The sequence below is a fragment of the Hippoglossus stenolepis genome, chromosome 5 (genome assembly GCF_022539355.2).
Source record: "Hippoglossus stenolepis isolate QCI-W04-F060 chromosome 5, HSTE1.2, whole genome shotgun sequence".
NCBI classification, from domain to species: Eukaryota; Metazoa; Chordata; class Actinopteri; order Pleuronectiformes; family Pleuronectidae; genus Hippoglossus; species Hippoglossus stenolepis.
In genome coordinates, this window is record NC_061487.1 from 4,720,198 (window position 1) to 4,739,771 (window position 19,574).

At 40.2% G+C, this 19,574-nt stretch overlaps 1 protein-coding gene across 1 annotated transcript; it reads right to left on the reverse strand.

Annotated features, from left to right (window-relative positions):
- Window positions 1-1,892: 1,892 nt before the first annotated feature.
- On the reverse strand, window positions 1,893-18,564 carry drd4a (dopamine receptor D4a). Its single transcript, XM_035155876.2, has 4 exons — window positions 17,721-18,564; window positions 10,527-10,639; window positions 5,324-5,913; window positions 1,893-3,266 (listed from the first exon to the last, which is right to left on the reverse strand). The coding sequence occupies exons 1-4, from the start codon at window positions 17,982-17,984 to the stop codon at window positions 3,061-3,063; spliced, it is 1,173 nt and encodes a 390-aa protein (XP_035011767.1). The 5' UTR covers window positions 17,985-18,564; the 3' UTR covers window positions 1,893-3,060.
- Between the last annotated feature and the right edge of the window lie 1,010 nt (window positions 18,565-19,574).

Consider the following 19,574-nt stretch of genomic DNA (forward strand, 5'->3'; position numbering starts at 1 on the left):
TTTCTCCGATGCACTTTCACTTATCTTTAATCTTAACAAGCGTTTTCTGTCACACTCTTTTCCTTTGTTCTGTCATTCCGTCTATCAGCAGCATTCACGAGAGCCTTCTGTGTTCATTCATCTGCTCAGACGTTTCACTTCTTAATGAAAAGCATTTTTCAGGCTGTATTTTATTTTTCATCCAACTCGATTCTCACGGAGGGAAACTCATCATCATTCCTCCTGCAGGACTCCCACCAGACACATTTGTGTTTCCTGTCTCACTTTGAGTTTTTTCATATTGACACAGTTTTCTGTGTTTAGCCCCTGAGGACAGATTTTTTTCCCCAACTTGCTGACAGTCAGCACTCAGGTGGTCTGTCAGAGCAGCCCCTGATGAGTCACCTCAGACATGATGACATTTGATTCTGTTGCGTCTCAGTCCCAGTGGCGCTCAGACGTCTGCTGCTGCTCGCTGACAGTGAAGAGGCCCCTCCCTCTCCCTCTCAGGAACAGAAATCTCCTACATTAACAGCTCAGGTGATCTGAGCTGTTAATGTAGGGAACTTTAACAAAGGAAGCTGTTGGGTTTACAGACAGAGCACAACAAGAATCCACCTGTGCAAGCCGGCGAGGAGCCGAATGGGAAACACCAGATGCATCATGAGCATGTCGTGGTCACTCTTTCCTCCGAGCTCTCAACTGTTCACTCTGACCAGATCTGCTGAGACGTTTTTAAAGCCTCACGTCTTTTTGTCATCTGGACCTTCAGTGGAGGTCCAGATGACAAAGTGAAGGGGCCTCGGCCGCTCGAGGTCCTCTGTCTGAAATATACTGAGCAGCTGTGACGTAGCTGAGGGAAGAAGTGTTGGGGCTGTGCACTGTGACATGTTCACTGTGTTCACAGGTGAAACAAAACACACCACTGACCTTTCAGCCACAGAAGACAGTGCAGCATAGGCTTGCGCAATGTTCAGTATGTTTCACAGGTGTGTGAGCGAGCGTGCACAATAACATCCCCAACGCTCGCTACTCTCTGACTGTCAGTGAATGTTGCTTTCTGATTTCACTTCTAACCAAGTCTGTTGTTTTTATAAGGCAAAACACATTTAGCCTTGGAGGAGCACCAATTAATATCCTACTGTTCAGTAAACGTCACAGATTACATCAAAGACTATGAATGAAAGGCTGCAGGATAGACAATCATATGTCGCCTAAATAACTGTGCACCAACCAAGAAGAAGATTTTTCTGCTCAAAATTGTCTTTTCTTTTATCTCATGAGAAATGATAAAAATACAGAAAATATAGAAAAGTATTTCTCTACGATTGAAAAGGCACACATTTAATCTACTGGAATCATATCTATATTTGTTTAAAATTTGCAGATTGTATGAATTGGTGTTGTCTTTACCCTAGAATGGGCCGTTTATATTTAAATACCAAATATAGAGTAGGTCCTCTCTGCGGAGGCCGCCATATTATTTTTTGTCCGCAGGACTCCTGAGTCACCAGAACCTGCTCACAGGCAACGGTGTGCTGCAAGCTCTGTATCTCATCACTTCAATATCTTGTAGAATTTTGATTTTGTGGGATTATAACTACATTTTAAAACCATATTTTGAGAGCATCTGCTTTTTGGATTAATATGGATTCAGCGGCTCACCAACAAGTTGAAGCGATCCAGGAACACTGAAGATTATGATTTGAACAATTCATGGTACAATTTGGTGATCTCATCCTCAGACATCAGGATTCTTCATCATGTTAAAAATGTGTTCTTCAGACTTGTGTGTCACTCTATGGCCGTTTCTGGATCATCCAGTGAAATTGTGGCTGTAGATCATTTGTTTCAGCGGTAAAATATGTCATATGGTGATGGTATTCAATGGACAGTACAATACAGATAACAAATCTGATTTGTAATATTTTACTTTTTTTAATGAATAAAATATGTGGCAGTTTATAAAATATCTATGATCTCTTGATGAATTCTATCTATCTCATCTCATTTTATCTAATTCAATTTATTCCCCACATTCTCCTGTGTTGATTAACATTTTATGACACGTTCTTTGACACAGGCCTCAACAGCTGTCAACCGCCAATCACTGTGGACATGATTAAGTTCATTCAGGGTCACATCTTTCTTTTGTCTAGTTCCCCTCAGTAGCCTTTAAGAGGGGGAGGTCTACTGCCTTCACACATGAACTGCACATTTTCCTGAAATTTCAGGAAGGGGCCTATGTGAGAATGTAAATGTCCGAGCCAGTTGTGACCCCAAAAATGTTCCTGCCAGCCCCCTGGTGAAATGTCAAGCAAATTTACGAGTGAACACAAAGACAGGAAACTGTCCTGAATATTCACAGCGAGTAAATGGGTGCATCGATGACGTTTGTAACTTGTTGCACACAAAATATTTAAGGATGAAAAAGAGGAGCCATAAACATAATAGATGCTGCTGAAGATGTCAAGTCAGAAAGACAACGAGATTCGAGACCTTTTGGCTGTAAAAGCAGTCGAATTTATGTCATGTCCTGCCTCCTGCATGCTCACTCCTCGCCTGAAAGTTCCGGAAAATGTCCTGTTGTTGTGAACACGTCCGAACCAACAACTCTCCTGCTGTCAATATTGAAGGCAAATTCTGGAATATGTCCGCCCCAGTTTTGTGTACATTTACCAGAGTTAATGTCTGAAAACGGCTCCAGTGGTATAATAAGACAGTTTGTTTATGCATTACTGACCACACGATCAGTGCATTACCATCACACAACCTGCATTTTTGTGTATACTTTTATTTTGAAAAGATGAATTTCCCCATATAAAATCAGTTATGGTTGGTTATGAAGATGTGTTTCTGATCCTCTGAACAGTTTGTTCCTCAGACTAAAGCTTCTTCTCAGGATACATAAAGCTCAAACAAACTTTGCTGTCATCACATGTATAAAAATAAAAACCTCACAGAGGAAGGAAACAATGGCGACATACACAGACTATACACACTAAACCATCTGTCAGTAGTGTCTCTCGCAGCAGCTGTGCATTCAAAAATATTCCATGCAGCAGCAGCAGTGGTTCAGTTCTAGGAGCAGCAGCGGTGCAGAAACTTTTTGAAGAAGTTCCTGAACTCTGTGTTGAAGATGGTGTAAATGACCGGGTTGAGAGCGCTGTTGACGTAGCCAAGCCACGTCACCACGCTCATCAGGCCTGGTGGGACGTAGCAGTCTTGACAGCGAGCTCGCATCGTGTGGAGGACAAAGAAGGGAGTCCAGCAGAACAGGAAGGCACCTTCGGGAGGAGAAAAAGAATCAGAGATCAGGCTTTTTCCTCTCTTCTTCCTCAGAGGCATATGTGTCAGGATATTGTACAGTACAGATATAGGTTTGGCTCATGTCTAGCCAAGCTTAGCCCAAACACATGAAGTAGAAAAATATCTATCTTGAAAGGTCAGAGGTTTCTGGATCAGAAGAACAGAAATCCTGTCCCTCAGGTTGAGCTGAACAATTACGGTTTTACAATGAAATTATTAACGTGTGATTAACCTAATTATTAACGTCCCAGAAACCAACCAACCCATAACTCTACCAAACTGATGAACCCATCTACCATCTAATGTACCTTTTAGCAATGTATTTACTAAGCTACCAAATGACCTATCTGCTGACCAACTAAACAGATTAGTCACAAACCTACCAGGTTACTAACTGACTTTTAAATTTTCCAGTCTACACATCTACCGTACTACAAACCATACCTACCAACTTATTAGCCAATCTACACCAACCTGCCCACAAATGTTTAACAACCACCCTACCTACCTACAAACCTATCACACAATCTACCAATTTACTGTCTACTTACCAGTTTACCAGTAAACTGGTAAGTAGACCACTTTACTGGTAAGTAGACTACAGTACTTACTGAACTACCTATATACCTACTTACAAGCCTCAACCATCTACCATCCATGACATTGACTTTTCTATTTACCATCCTACAAACCAACCAACTTAAAAGCATACCCACTCAGTCAGTTGCTAGCTGAATAAAGAGCTAATAAAGCTGAGCTTTAACTTCCTACCTATTTACTTTCTTACTTACCAATCTATCTACTGTATCTTTCAAACTACTAACCTCATCGACCTACCAATCTACCAGTTTACATACCTGCCCGCAACTGCACAGTCTACACATCTCTCAAACTATCTAACAACCTCCACATTGTGAATGTGGCGCTTCAACTAACTGACCTACTTTGCCCTGGTCTAAGGTAGTTGAGTGTAAATCACACACAGCAGATGGACAGAGCTGTCAGATTTTTCAACCCCGCATTTTTTTAAGAAAACATTTTATCTGAATCTAAATGGCAGAATTTGTTTTCTTTTTGGAATACTATGTAGACCATCAAAACAGGTCTGTTTGTTATGTTATTTTATTTAAATTGTTAAGTCCTACTCTTAGGCCACAACCTATGAGAGATTCATGAGAATTAACTGCACACTGAGGATCGTGTCTGACCAACTCCTTACACAATAATTGGATTTCAGATAAGGACCTACAGGATTAGCTGCTGTGTGCTAAGGGGAAGCACTTCTATCTATTAGGACCAACACTGGCTGCTATTAATAGGCCAACCTTTTCTTTAAGAGGTGGAGGTGAGGTGTGCAGTCACTCATATCACTGTTCATGTAGGTGTCCGTGTGGGTGGGTGGGTCGGATGCATGACATTTTTTTCTAAATATACCGTAACTCTGAGAAACCCTTTCCAATGTTTGTGTACTAGCACATGACTTACTTACTACATACGTAAGCTGCTGTAGGGACTTTGGGTCGTTTTCACCTTGATGTCAAACGTCAAAACTCCTGCAGAACTTTAAGTCCAAAGAACAATTGTGTAATGAGCTGGACACATTTAGCTGGAGGCAGACAATAGCTGGGTTTTCTGTGATCTCAATATTTTGACCATTTGAATTAATTTAAATAACAACTTGTTGACACATAATTTTCAGCCCGGAACTTGGTCTTGACATTTTCCTGTTTGTCTTCTATGTATGAAGAATGCAGCAGTAGATTGTATGGGTCAGATGCGTTCACTACAAGAGGGAGATGTCCGTAACATTCAAGCAAGGGGTGATGCCTGGGTAGAGCATGCAGGAGGAAGGATATGACGGATAAATTCTGCAGCAGAAATCACGTGTTTTTGTTTACAGCACATTGATCACTAAAATCGATCAAACAACAGACCAAATTGACAATTTTGTCTGCGACTTTTTCAGTTTTGCATCTGTCTTTAGTTTTTCTGTTTTTTGATAGCACAGATGCTGCGGAATGGGGGGTGAACTCACCCACAACGACAGGAAGCACCTTCATGGCTTTCCTCTCCCGGCTGTTGATCTTGGCCCTCTTTTTCTTTTGAGGGTCAGGATTGAACCTGATATCTGCGAAGCTGACCGTCGGCACAGGGCCATCTTTGTACTCTGACAAGTGGAAAGGCTGTTCTGCTGACGGGAAGGTGGATGGTTCATCTGGAGTATCGGTCAGTTCCCGCTCTATGATGGGTGGCAGCGGCGGTGGCAATGAGGCCAGTGGCGGCAGCGAGGTAGCGGCCTCCTGCAGCTTGCGACAGGCCTGGATGCTGTTCTTCAGCTTGGCCTTACGCGCTTCCTCCCAGCGCCGCAGGCCACGAAACATGCCGAAGTACAGCAGCACCATGATTGGACAGGGGATGAAGAAGGAGCACACAGACGAGTAGAGGACATAGTCGTCATTTTCTAGTTTACATTCACTGGAGTCGCGACCAGGCACGTTGTTGATGCCGAAAATGACAGGTGAGGCCACGGCAAGGGCCAGGATCCAGGTGGCCGACAGCAGCACCGTCTGCCGCATGTCCACGTGCTTCCTGTTGTAGTTGAGAGGGATTGAAACGGCGATGAACCTGCAACAAGCGCAAGAAACTTTATAATCTGCAGAAAAATATATGAGGTATCACTAAGCAAACTGAGAACTGCCACATCATCATTCATAATTCATTGATTTCTGTTTGTCTCATTAGCATGTTCATTATGGTTCAGTGATTCTCATTATATATCACACTACAAACACACATTCACTGATCAGTGAGAAATTGGTGGAGAGTGGAAGCAGGGCCAGATGTATGGCGAGCTAACCATTAGCACCTGTAGCATCTCTCTATTTTCTTTCTGCTTCTCTCTTTACTTCCCCCTCTTCAAACCATTTTGTTCAGTGACTTCAGAAGGTGAATAAATCTTTTCACTTCGCATGCTTTAAAACTTAAAGCTAGGGTTGGTAATCCTGGAAAAGCAACCAAGAGGAGGCTGATACTGATACATCCCACCCCCTCCCATCAGCCCTCTCGTCAAAGCTCCGCCCCCAAAACACATGAACGTGCACTGACTGACAACTGCTGGAAGCTGAAGTTTTCATGACTCGCTTGCTAACTTCTGAGTATCGTCTCTGCTTCAGTGGTGTTTGTCTCTCAGCCTGAAGACTTACGAAGTCATACGCAGTGAGAGCACGGGCAGTGTGCACGCAGGCAGGCAGGAAGGTTAGTGATAGACAGGTACACGTTGTGTTGATTACAGTTCCGGTAGGGCCACAGGCACCACCTTTTTTTTTCAGACAACTTTATTAATGGTTATTAGGACGTGAAGAGGATTTCCGCAAATAATATTAAAAGTTTTACCAACCCTACCTTTAATCACTAAACAGACAACTGGCTGCAAACCATTGTTTCTTTATGAAACTATTTACAGTTGTTATTATATGAATTGTTTCCAATACACAACCAAAACAGAGGAGCATTTACAGGACATACACTTCCATTATTATTGGACTTTAGGAATGAGATACAATTCACTTAGAATAATACTCCAACTAAAGTAAAAAGTATAGGGATTTAAAAAAAGTTTTTTCCCCCCATTATGTTCCATGCTTAAGAATATATATCTAACAATGCAAAAACATTATCAATATTTAATCCATTACAGCTCCGTTCTGAATCACTTACATCATCCAGTGTGTAGCAGTACTCTACATGTTATGTTTATCATATTTTTCACATTTATAATCATTCTTAAAATATCAATACATTGCCAGTTTAGGCTTTTGCCAAATTTCTGCAGCCCATGTTTGTCATACATTTAAATAGAGAAGGCCAGTAAGACAATCGACAGTCATACATCAGACACAGAAATGCAATAAAAATCAGTTCACCTCCTCCATCATCCTAGTAATTGAAAACCTTAAAGATTGAGCGAGAAATTGATTTTCTGCTTCCTAATCTGAATCTTGACGGCTGTTGGCAGAATCAGAGCACTCTCGTTTCGTTATTGTTCCCAAATGAATGACATTCACAGACCATTTTTTTCTTTTCTTGTCTTTTCTCTCTTTACAGCCGACATATTGACCTGTCACAGTTGGAGAATCAAAGGTGGAACTAATAATAATATAATAACTTCCTGTAATGATTGCAGTGGACCATTCAAATGTTATCAGTTCCACCTGTGACTGAAGGGTCAAAATGTCTGCTGTGGAAATGTTGAATTTCCTTTTCTGCACCCCTCTAGTCTGGTGTGATTGGATGTGTACAGTCCCTGCGGTCACATGTAGGGCTGCAGACCCTCACACACATGAACACATGATGATATTTACACATGGAAGCTACATCTGCAGGAAAAGCCTGATTTGAGCTTAATGGTCTGACCCCCTCCTTTAGGCATAAAATCATCCTCCACCACACATGTTCATAGGTGATAAGACCTTTAAGTCAACAGTCAACATCGGTATTTGGAAGAGTCATTCACTTTTATGGTGTTTGTACCTTTACCTGAGTAAAGTATCGGAATACTTCTTCCATACTGGAGAAGATTATTACAACTCTCATATCTGTACATTAAATATGAAGCTAGGGCTAGTAGGTTTGAGACAGAAGGGCGCAGGCGGAAATTACTGGTCCCAGCCAATAAGCAGTCTGGTGTGTAACCCCTGTCAAATTGTAAATTGTCGGTTTTACTCTTAACTTCTTTGAACTGATTAAACAAATGTTAATGAGTGAGGTTTAGAGTTGATGGTGGTAGATTTCATTATCTTGGTACAGAGCTAGAGAAGCTGTTTCCAGTCTTTATGCTAAGCTAAGCTAATCAGTATACCCTCATAGTTACAAAAAGCTGCTTTCAAACATGCACTGAACTCCAGAAAATCTCCTGATATTTTAGAGGCTGTATTTGAGAGCACAAATGTCCAAGTTAGAGGCTCCAGAGTTTCTCCTGCCAACCCACTTGGTAAAAACTCTGGATAATGTTCAAAGGATTCGCTGTGAGAGCACAGCAGTAGATCATCCAGAGGATTCACTGCGAACGAGTGGGTGTGTTGGTGACATTTCTAACACTCGACAGATGCAAAAATGAAAAAAAAGCAGCCTCGGGCTGCTGCACCACCCCTCACCTGAACGCTTTGGAGATTTCTGTGTTGTTGTGAACAGGTCTGTGTGGAGAATCTCCTGCTGCATTGCACATGTGGGAAAGGCAAACTTTGGAGAAAGTCTGCATCCACTTGTGCAGATACTTCGCTGGAGTGTATATCTGAAACCTTAATTCACCAATCTGGGAGCCCATCATCTGATGACAATTAGCCTCTGGGGGCAACGGTCCATATTTTGGTGCTTCCAGTGTAGACACTGACTTTCTTTTATCCAACAAGTCGAATGTTTCTCCTCACAAAACACAGTGATACTTTTTGTAGGTCTTTTAGGTCCAGATGAATGTAGATAAATCAAAAAGCCGTCAATGTGTTTCGTCTCTTTTACTCTCCACATGTTTACCTGCAGGCAACCAAAGCCTGCTCAAATTTGATTGGTCAAACTAGAAATGGAAATCAGAGGATTCTGCATATTCACACACAGAATCCGTTTATAGAGATAGCTCACTAACCCTTCACCATAAGCGAATGATAGGATTTATTAATGTCACACGATTTCTTCAAAAGATTAAGATAAACAACAAACATGAGACTGACTTTCCAACAAGAAATACACAGCGACTTTATTTAGAAGCTCTGGCTGAGGGGCCCCCTGAACCCTCTGGCCCCTGTTCCTGTTCATTAATCTGTCTATGAATGATAGCAGGTCATCAGTCTGTTTGCTGTAAAAACCATCAAACCTCCAGAGATACCACAAGATTTCCACCTTTCACTTGTGGACACCAGCAGCACATGGACTCTGCACACCCTCAGGATTGGTTTCCTGCTCAGTCTGTTGAATAATTCAGACTCTGCCATCCAGTTAAATCTCTAACTGCCTCAAAAAGCTTCAGATCATCACCATCAGTCCATGTTAGCTTCACTGCCCCCATTGCTCTCTGATGTAATCATATTTCCTAGAGTTGGGACATCGGGTTTGAGGAGCTGCCTGTATTTTCAGCTCAGAGTTTCATTCTTCAACATCAGCCGAGGGTTCACATAATCTCATTGAGTCAAACTAATGAGCGCAGAGCAAAGCTGGTGGTTCAGCACTGCGGGCACATCCTTCATTTGGGGCATTAAATTGTTCTGTCTGCTCGGATTTTTCTTCTTTTGGAGCTTTTACGGGAAACAGACAAAAGGTCATTGTCATATTTCCACATCAGAGTGAACCGTGGCGTGACTTCAGGTGGAGATCTGAAGCCCTCAGTGAGGCGTCCTCAGTGTGCCTGACAGAGCGCTCATGGCTCTGGTTTGATTAATCAGGTGGTTGGTCCTGGTTGACCCTGACCTGAGGCAGATTAAGGCTCTGGCTTTGACACAGAGTCGGTGAGTTACAGCTGAAGTTTGACCTGCCCCTAATGACTCTTAGCATCGTCTGACCTGCCACCAGTAGGTCCATACTTTCACGTATCCTGTGAAATATTTCTTTACAGATGATCTATGTTAGTAAAGATTTGGCTTCTTCTTTATTCATTGAAGATTCCTGCTATTTCACACTCATATTATTTAGCCTTCCTTGTTTATGGTTATGGAGTGGACAAAATATTAGAAAAAGCTCTTTCTATTATCCAATACACTTCAGCAGCACGACAACCTACTTCCTGTAAAGTAATAATAATAATAATAATAATAATAATAATAATAATTTTCATTTGTATAGCGCTTTTCAAGGAACTCAAAGATGCTTTACAAAGGATTCAAAGAGATTAAAAAGAACAACTAAAAGATCAAATATTACTTTATAATGAGATAATACCTATCCTAAACAGCATCAACCAAATCTGAACTTGAAGGAAGATTCATGCACTGCTGCATTTATATTAGTTTTAGATCGATATCTATTCATGCTGCCCAGAGGATGAATCCTCATGATTCTGGTGAGTCAATAATCTATTCCTGCAGTGCCACGTATCAAAAATATCTAGCTGAATCATCAGGAGTTTTACACATTATTAGTCACATTCACACTATTTACAGTGCATCATCATTTAAATGGTATCCTCACGTAGCTTATCGTGATGCTTCTCTGCAGTACCGTCTCATCTGTTGTGTGTACAGCTGCGCACTGACCTGTCGACGCTGATGGCGCAGAGGTTGAAGATGGAGGCGGTGCACAGCATCACGTCCATGGTCATTAGACCATCGCAGGTGGTGGTGCCGAGGGTCCACACGCCGTCCTGAAACTGAGACACAGAGACACAGAGACACATGCAGTGTGGTCAGTCACTGACTCACTCATGTAATGTACTTTAGTACAATGTTGAGGTGCTTGAGATTTTAAACTTACTTTACTTATACAATATATGATGAGTTTATATTATAGAATGCATACAATTTACAAAGAGGAGTAACTTGGAGCTCTTTGTCATGTTTCAGACGTCTATGAGTTATTCACAGTTTCATCAAAAACAGTTCACCTAAAAATAATCAAATATTTCACAAAAACAATTTTTTTTTTTTTGCTTGAGAGATTTGCACAGCAGAACTTTCCTCTCCCATTTATAACCTGACAGACCCCCTTATTTATCTGGTGACCATTTGCAGGGACCAGGCCATTAGGTTGGGCAGCACTAAGTGAATTAACTGTACTTAAAGTAGTTAAAACCAGCTCCATCTCAAGCAGCTATAATTATAGCTGCAGTATCAATGCATCATTATTAACTAGAATGGCACTCAGAAGAGTGTAAAACCTCCACCAAGGCCCATCTGTCTCCTTAAAGTCAATCAAGCTGCACCAAATTACACACACTCATCAGTTCACTGAAAATGGTGACAAAAAGTGACAAGAAAATTCCTGGATCTTTCCTTTGATGCAGATCCACACCAAAATTATGACCTTCCCTTCCCTGCCTGACCCCCTAGATCCTTCAATGATAATTTGTTCAGTTGTTTCAGTGTAATCTTGCTCACACACAAACAAACAAATGGACAGGGGTAAAAAATAATGTCACATAGAATAATACAACAGGGGCAGAATGTTTACTTTTAAAACATTTAGTACATTTTGCTAATAATATTTCTGTATTTTATCATCACAATATTTTTACTTTTACTAGGTAAAAATGAGTACCTTTATATTCAAAGGTGGGTTGGTAAGTTGTTTTTGAAATACTTTTTATCCAATTTGTTGAAATCCTTGTAACAATCGCCATAAATAAATGGTCATCTAAAAAGAAAAAAGAAAAACACTGATGTTTGTGGCCCTCGCAGGACTGTAATAAACACCACCAATTATTGTTGTACCTGTCTGTCTCTAACTGACCTGCCTGCCTGAGCGCACCCTGCTTGTGCTCTCTTTGCACATAACCGCAGTCTGCACAAGCCCAAGAGACATACACCACTGAAGCAGAGACGACAGCCAGAAGTTAGTGAGCAAGTCACGGAAAAGTTGTCTTCTAGCAGCTGTCAGTCAGTGCACGTTCATGTAGCTTTGACAAGAGGGCTGATTGGAGGGAGTGGGACGTATCAGTTGCATTTTTTCAAAGTGTAGCCTGCTCTTTCTAGCTTTTGCAGGATTACCAACCCTAGGTTTAAAGCTCCATTAAACTGGAATAACAGCTGAAATTATTATTTTTTATGTGTATGGGCATGTTAAAGGTTCAGTGTGTAGAATTTAGTGACATCTAATGGTGAAGTTTCAATGCTGAATACCCCTCACCTCACCCTCCCCTTCCAAACATGAAAGAGAACCTGTGGTAGCCTTCAGTTGTCATAAAAACTCAAAGATGTTTAGTTTGTCCAGTTTCGGCTAATGTTAAAAAAATGGCGGCCTCCGTAGAGAGGACCCCCCTGATGTAAATATAAAGTATTTAAATATAAAGGGCCCATTCTAGGGTAAAGAAAAAAAACTATTTGTTCAATTAAGATGAAACACACTCATGAAAACATCACTAGGATTATTCTATATTCAATTTCTGCCAGTAGATCCCTTTCACCAATATCTTACACCAGTGGTCGCCAACCTGTCGATCGCGATCTACCGGTCGATCTCGCAGTCTTCACTGTCGATCCCGAACTCTCTGAACTCACTGGCTGTCGTTGCGCCGCAGATCAGCTGTGTGTCCGTTGTCTGTTTTTCACACGCGCTGTGTGTCGGTTACTGGCGGCGGAGCTGCAGGTTTATCTCCTGCATTTCCTTCAAGAACAAGTTGGTTCATGTACTAAAGTAAATGTCAGGACTCTACGGTATGAAGATGCGCATCTTTCGGTCTGTCGATAATAAACAAAGCCCCGTTGGAACAAATGAGTGGATTCAGAAGGTGAAACGCTGGAGTGCTTTTACTTTGAAACGGGTTCGGGAAGTGATGTAAATACGTTTGTGTCATAGAAAGATTAACATTGTGGTTCACAGCAGAATAAACAGAGAAGATGATCTTTCAACTGATTTTTAATGTTTATCTGATGAATTTATGTCACAAACAAATGGTTGCAACACTTTCTGTATGCCTTTTCAAAATAAAAGCACTCGAGTGTTTCTGTTGTTGGAATCCATTCCCTTGTTTAAAAAAGGGGTTTTATTGTGAAATATTTGCTGCAGCGAATATTTCGGCTTCATACTGTGTAGTACTGGCATTTATTTAATGAAAAGGGACTTCTTTCATACAAGGAAATAATCATATTTGTGGCCATATTCAAATCAAAGCCTATATTTAAAAATATTGTGCTGCAGTACAGAACATGTTGTGGAACTGAGAAGCTACATATTTTGCATTATAAATATGAATTGATATTAATTTGAATATTGTGTGCTGAACAGAAACATTTGCACAACTGCCTTTCTTTGTGTATATTTATTTCTTGTACATTCAGCCTTTAACAGAAATTGCAAAAAATAACAAGTATGACCTTCCTAAGTGGGTTTTTTGGAAGATATCAACAAAATCACGACTGTTTGCTGTCCTGGCTCCTAAATGGTGGAATGAGCTCCACATTGACATCAGGACAGAAAGTCTACACATCTTCCGCCGCAAACTAAAAACACACCTCTTCCGACTATACCTTGAATAAAAGTTTAAACTAACAATTTAGTATCACTTAAATGGCACTTACTTATAGCACTTTGTAGTTTTGCTTTTTTGAAGAAATAGTACTTTCTTGATTCTTGTTGTTCTGGGTTTGTTCCTCATGGTTGATGCACTTATTATAAGTCGCTTTGGATAAAAGTGTCACCTAAATGAAATGTAATGTAATGGTAGATCTCGGCTTAAGTTTGGAATTAAAAAGTGATCTTGGGCTCGAAAAGGCTGGTGACCACTGACTTACACAATCAGAATCAGCAAAATTGGCCATGTATGCCTACACATAAAAGGAATTTGATCCCGTTTTTTTCGTTGCTCAATGTACAGAAATAGACAAATAACAGGACAACAAAGCAGAACAAGGTTCAGCAAACATTTACCTATGTACAAGTATGCAATATATATATATATATATATATATATATATATATATAAAAAAACTGATGGTACCAAAAGCAAAGGGACTCATAATGCAGAAAGACGGCTGTAAGTGTAATATCCTTATAGTGTTTTATTCAACTATTATTATTGATGTATTAGTATTATTAGTATTAAACAGTGTTGCTGGTTAAGGGTGAAACATAGTGTTTTAATTTGTTTAGTTTTTGTGGTCAAATGTCTTGTTGACGACAAAAATGAAAACAGAGGTCAGAGCACACAAAGATCAGCTGTGAGGGGGAAATGGCAGGAACAATGCATTAATTAGACTAAAGGTAAAACAAACCATGTTAATGCATCATTTTATAAGCCTACTGTGGCTAAGGGGCCCCTTGGCTGACATGTGGCTCCTGGACGAGAGGCGACCAAAGGAGGAATGCACACGTTGTTGTTCTCTGAGCTCAGAGACAAAGACTGGCTGGTTTTGACCAGGACAAGTGTTTGTCGGTTGTGAACGCTGGAAAAAATATGTCTGAATCCACTGAGCTAAACAAAAAAAAATGAAACAAAATGAAATAAAAAATAAAAAAGAGAGTGGCGTGAAGGACTCAGCTGTTCTGAGCAAATGATGTTCAATGATATTAAATGTGACATCTTAGTGTTTGGCTGCTCAGTGACGTCACATGAATGGGCGGGGCTTGAAGAGGAGGTCAGCTGAAGTTCAGAGCTGACGGACAAAGGGACAGTTCACTGAATTTAAAACAGACGTATCAACATGTTATACTCCTGCAGGACTTCAATAATAAATTGATGGATAAATTTAGGAATTGACATATATGAGGAAAAAACAACCCATAAATAAAAATGACATAATAATACAAAAATCTAATTGATTATAAAAACAATCTTTGCTATTTATGCAAATATACAAAATATAAATACATAAACAGCTTTAAAAAACTATGCAGGAAATAAATACATTAAAATAACTTTTTAATGTTGGAAAAATGTACATACATGCACATAAAATGCAGATGTATAAGAATAAACAAATATATAACTTAACAAAAACATAGTTTTTAGGCTTGAAACCATGCCGACCCACTATGAGATTAATCGTGACTATTATACATTTGATTCAAAGGAAATATTGGTAAACAAAACAAGGCTAAGTTAAAAGACTGTGTACATAATTATTTTAAGAATGAAGTAATAGTTTACCCTTGTTGCGGTGATTTTAACCTTTGAACTATTTTTCTCATCTCTAAAAGATGCAGCTTGTTACAAAGAGAAATCTTGATTGCTATGTTGTAAGCGTAGAATAATGCTGAACGATGCTAACGTAGCCAACATGATTTTCGTGGCTGTGGTAAACATTCATGTGGTAACAGTGAGCTCGACCAATCAGAGACATTGCTAGAGGAGGATTGTGGCTGGTTGAGTACTTTTCCTTGACATTGCGATTAAAACAGTTTTTTCTTAAAACACAGTTGAAATCATACAGACTTGTGGTGTCTACAGGAAAATATAACATTGTTTCATAGAATATTATCAAAATCTATAATCAGAAAATGAATTGAATGAATCCTCTCTTCTGGAACCACACTGTTAAACTCAAATATCAATCTGACCATGTGAAAACCAAACACCTTCATTTAGGAAGACAGATACACAGCTTTCCCCTCACTCTCTGTATTACTGCTGCTGCCAACACTAACACCCTGATACCATCACTGTTCCACAGGAAATCTGCAGGAACATGATCTCACTCACATAATTAATGCATCAGGTCACAGATTAATGGATCAGTTAACGACATTAAGGTGCTGTAATTGGGATGTCTGCACTCTGTAAGGGCTAGAATTTATTTTACAATCTCAACAAAATTGTGCAAAAGTCAACAACAACTGAAAACATAACTGAAAAATTAAGTTCTTTTAAGGTATACATTACAAGTATTACGGTATACATTATTATTGTGTGTAACGTTACCCCATAAAAACTCCTCAAACTGTAGATGAGATGTAAATATCTTGTTTGTCGGTGTTTCATATTATTTTTCAACCGGTTAATTGATTTGTGCACCCAAGGTCCACTTTCTAACTTGTGCTGGAGCTTTTGAGCACATAGCTTTAGTTCAAATGTTCTGTTATTGTGAGGAGGACCTGTCCTCTGCGTGTTGATTTACAAGTTAGTCTTGACCTACAGACCTACTGCATCCGTCTGATGATGAAGACTGTGACACACAGTTAAAACCTCCGGAACAGAAGAGTAAATGGACCCTGATTGAGATGGCCGAGTTTGCTGATGTTTCCAAGGTCAGCAGTGAACTGTTAATCTCAACCAGACCGTTGGTTCGATCACAGTTTACCCCAGAAGATGTACACACTACACCCCAAACTGCTCCTGTGCCAGAGAGTGCCGCACATAGATCCACTGTATGAATGTGAGTGTGCTATATAAATGTCTCTATAAATACAGACCATTTATTTACATTATCATTAAATGACGAGGATCATAGAAGAAAGTATAAATTAAAAAATTCTATATGACCACATGCAGAATTAAATTGTGCAGAAGGCCTTTGGACGCACAAGGAATATTCACCTTCTAGTCCTATATTCTAAAACTATGGAGTGAAACAATGATTTGCTGCTCAAATACTTTTCAATTTAAGAAAATGTATGAATAAGTTATAATGACATGGTATGAACTGATTGAGTAATATTTATGTTATGATGTTGGCTGTTGATTCATAAATAATTGATTTGTTATGTGACTTTTGAAAAGAAAAGAAATAAAAAAGGCATGGTTATCTGTATATGTGTCATGTTGTTTAAATGAAAGGGACAGGTCAAATAAGATTTGCTTATTTTTTCGTTGATAAAATTTGTTTAAGTGTATTGTTATGTTTTGTAAAATTGTTTTGGAATACACTAAACGAAACTAACTTAAACTAAACTAAACTAAACTAAACTAAACTAAACTAAACAAATGCCATTTTAAATGCTTATTAATGCCCAGCATTTATTCTCAATCAAAACTTATAATATTATATATTATCAAAAACAATGGTCATACTGTGTGGTCCTTCACATATGGGAGCCCCTAATACTTTTAGTAAAATAATAATGTAATTAAGATATATAACGAGATTTACAACAATGTATTCATGGTTTCAGGGATTTTTATTGCATTAAAAACCCTTGACCCATTGACATGACCTGACAGCCTCCCCTAATTTAGACCTTATGACCTTAATCTCTCAATTACGGTGGAATTTCAGGGATGGCTGTGATAAATTTGACAGTTTTTACCGCTTACGTCGAGCAGAAAAACATCTTAACATATTATAATGAACTATAATTGATCCATTCATTAATAGATTAGGTTGGTGATTAAGAGACATTAAATAGTGTAAAAACAGTGTAAATTAAGGAGAAAAGTCAGATATCAAGTATCTCTTGATTATTATAAGGATAGAGATCAGAAATAAAAATGATAACCCTTCATATAGATTACATAGATTGATTACACCTTAAAATGATAATAAGTCATACTTAAATTAATCCTGATTGGTTTTTGCTTTTTCCAAACAAACTCTCAAATGATGGGATTTCAGGGTCTTTCTGTAAATGATGATTTAATCAATGTTATTTTAAGGGTTATTTTTATTAAATTAAAAGTCACATGAAGGGACTAAGCTCCTGAAACTGATCAGAAAGGGGAAAGTTGAAGTCCTGTGCCAAGCAGCTCTGTGGGGCCCCTGAGACCTCCCGGGAGCCCCTGGAGCTGCAGGTGCACAGTGTGTGTGTCACCTGAGATCAATGACCTGTCGGTCACATCTGACGGTCACAGATAAACTCACCTCTGAGAAGACGAAGAGCGGCAGCACCAGTACAGCCAGCATCAGATCCGCCACGGCCAGACTGACGATGAAGTAGTTGGTGGTGGTCTTCAGCGCCTTCTCCGTGAACACGCTGAGACACACCAGCAGGTTCCCGCAGATGATCACCACGATCAGCAGCACCCCGAACAACAGGGCCGGCACGTTGTATCCCGACGCCGTGGCAGCCCCCGGGGCCGCCGCGTCCGCCTCCGCCTCCACCGCCACACTCAGATTGGCCTCCATCTCTGGCCCGGCTCCTCCGCTCCGTCCCGGTCCGAGCCACAGCACCCCGGCCCCCCGGCTCTCATGAATGCCGCGCTGGACACTGGTCCCCGCACAGTTGTCTCATCGTGGTGTCACGGGGACTTACACCGGACTTCAGCCTGCTGATCCAGAGCGCTCCGGTGCGCACTTTACGCATAAACACTCCGCGTAAAACAGAATAGAAACAGGTGGAGTTGGGTCTTATTTACAAAGTGAAACATACAGTAAAAACGTCTGCACATAGTAATCAAAAGGATTGTCAGAAAGTCCCGTCTGTTTTCTTGAAAAAGAGCATTATGTGTCTGACTTTGGATCACAAGCGAATTAAGATGCTCAGACCACCAAACGGCTGCAGAGATAATCCATGTGTCCTCAGTGAGAAGCTCCCAGAGAAGAGTATATTGGAGCTGCAGTGTGTGTGCGGTCAGACAGCGGAGAGTGTATCGGGCTGCGGCGGCTCTCAGCTCCGGTGAGGGTGGCTGCAGACTGCGAAAGGCCAATGGGGCCAAATTAGCCAATTAAAGCCGCTTATCTCCTGCGCTTTACCGTGTCCTTCAGTCCTTGAGCTCGAGCAGGAGACACACACACAATCTCTCTCTCTCTCTCTCTCTCTCTCTCTCTCTCTCTCTCTCTCTCTCTCTCTCTCTCTGTGTGTGTGCGCGTGCGTGTGTATGTCAAATAGAGAGAGAGAGAGGAAGCGTCCGCTGCAAAAAAAATATTCACTGAGAAGCACACTGACATTAACATAATAGTCTCCACAATTATGATAGTCATCACAAGTGTAATACAATATAATAATGAACAGGTTAGGTGTTACTTCAGAAGGATATTATTCATAATTTGAATCACACTTGCACAGCATTTTTGACAGAGATTTGTAATCCCTATTAGAGTTTAGAGAAAAGGTTTGTGAGGTTTGAAACAAAGTGTCTGCAAGTCAGTTTCAGATTTAAAGCCATGGAGACATTCTAACATGTTCGGAGCAGGAGCATTTCTGCAGTGGAGAGTGAAGGACGATGAGGAACCGTCAACAGCAGGAACTCTCTGCTGCTCAGTGTCTCAACATCTGGAATCATTTCATTCAAGACGACAGACTCATATCAGTGAGGGCTGATTTGATCTGCAATGAAATGATTAACTGTTTGTTCCAGCTTTAATTTAATACTTAATCACTGCACATTCATTTGGATTCTATAATCATGTCAAGACAAGTCTTAGAGCTACTTAATACACAAACATTTAAAGGTTCAGTGTGTAAGATTTAGGTGAAAATGATGTATTGATAGAGATTGAATATAAAATAATGTTTCACCAGGGTGTTTTCTTTACCTTAGAACAGGCCTCAATATTGAAATACTCTATATTTACATCGGGAGCAGTTCCTCTCTACAGAAGCCGCCATGTTTTTTTACAGTAGTCTTAACTGGACAAACTAAACATCCTTTGAGTTTTTATGACAACTGAAGGTTACCACAGGTTCTCTATTCATGTTTGGAAGGGGAGGGTGAGGTGAGGGTTACTATGAAGTTGGCTGGGATGGTTGCTTTCTGGTTGCTATGAGGTTGGCTG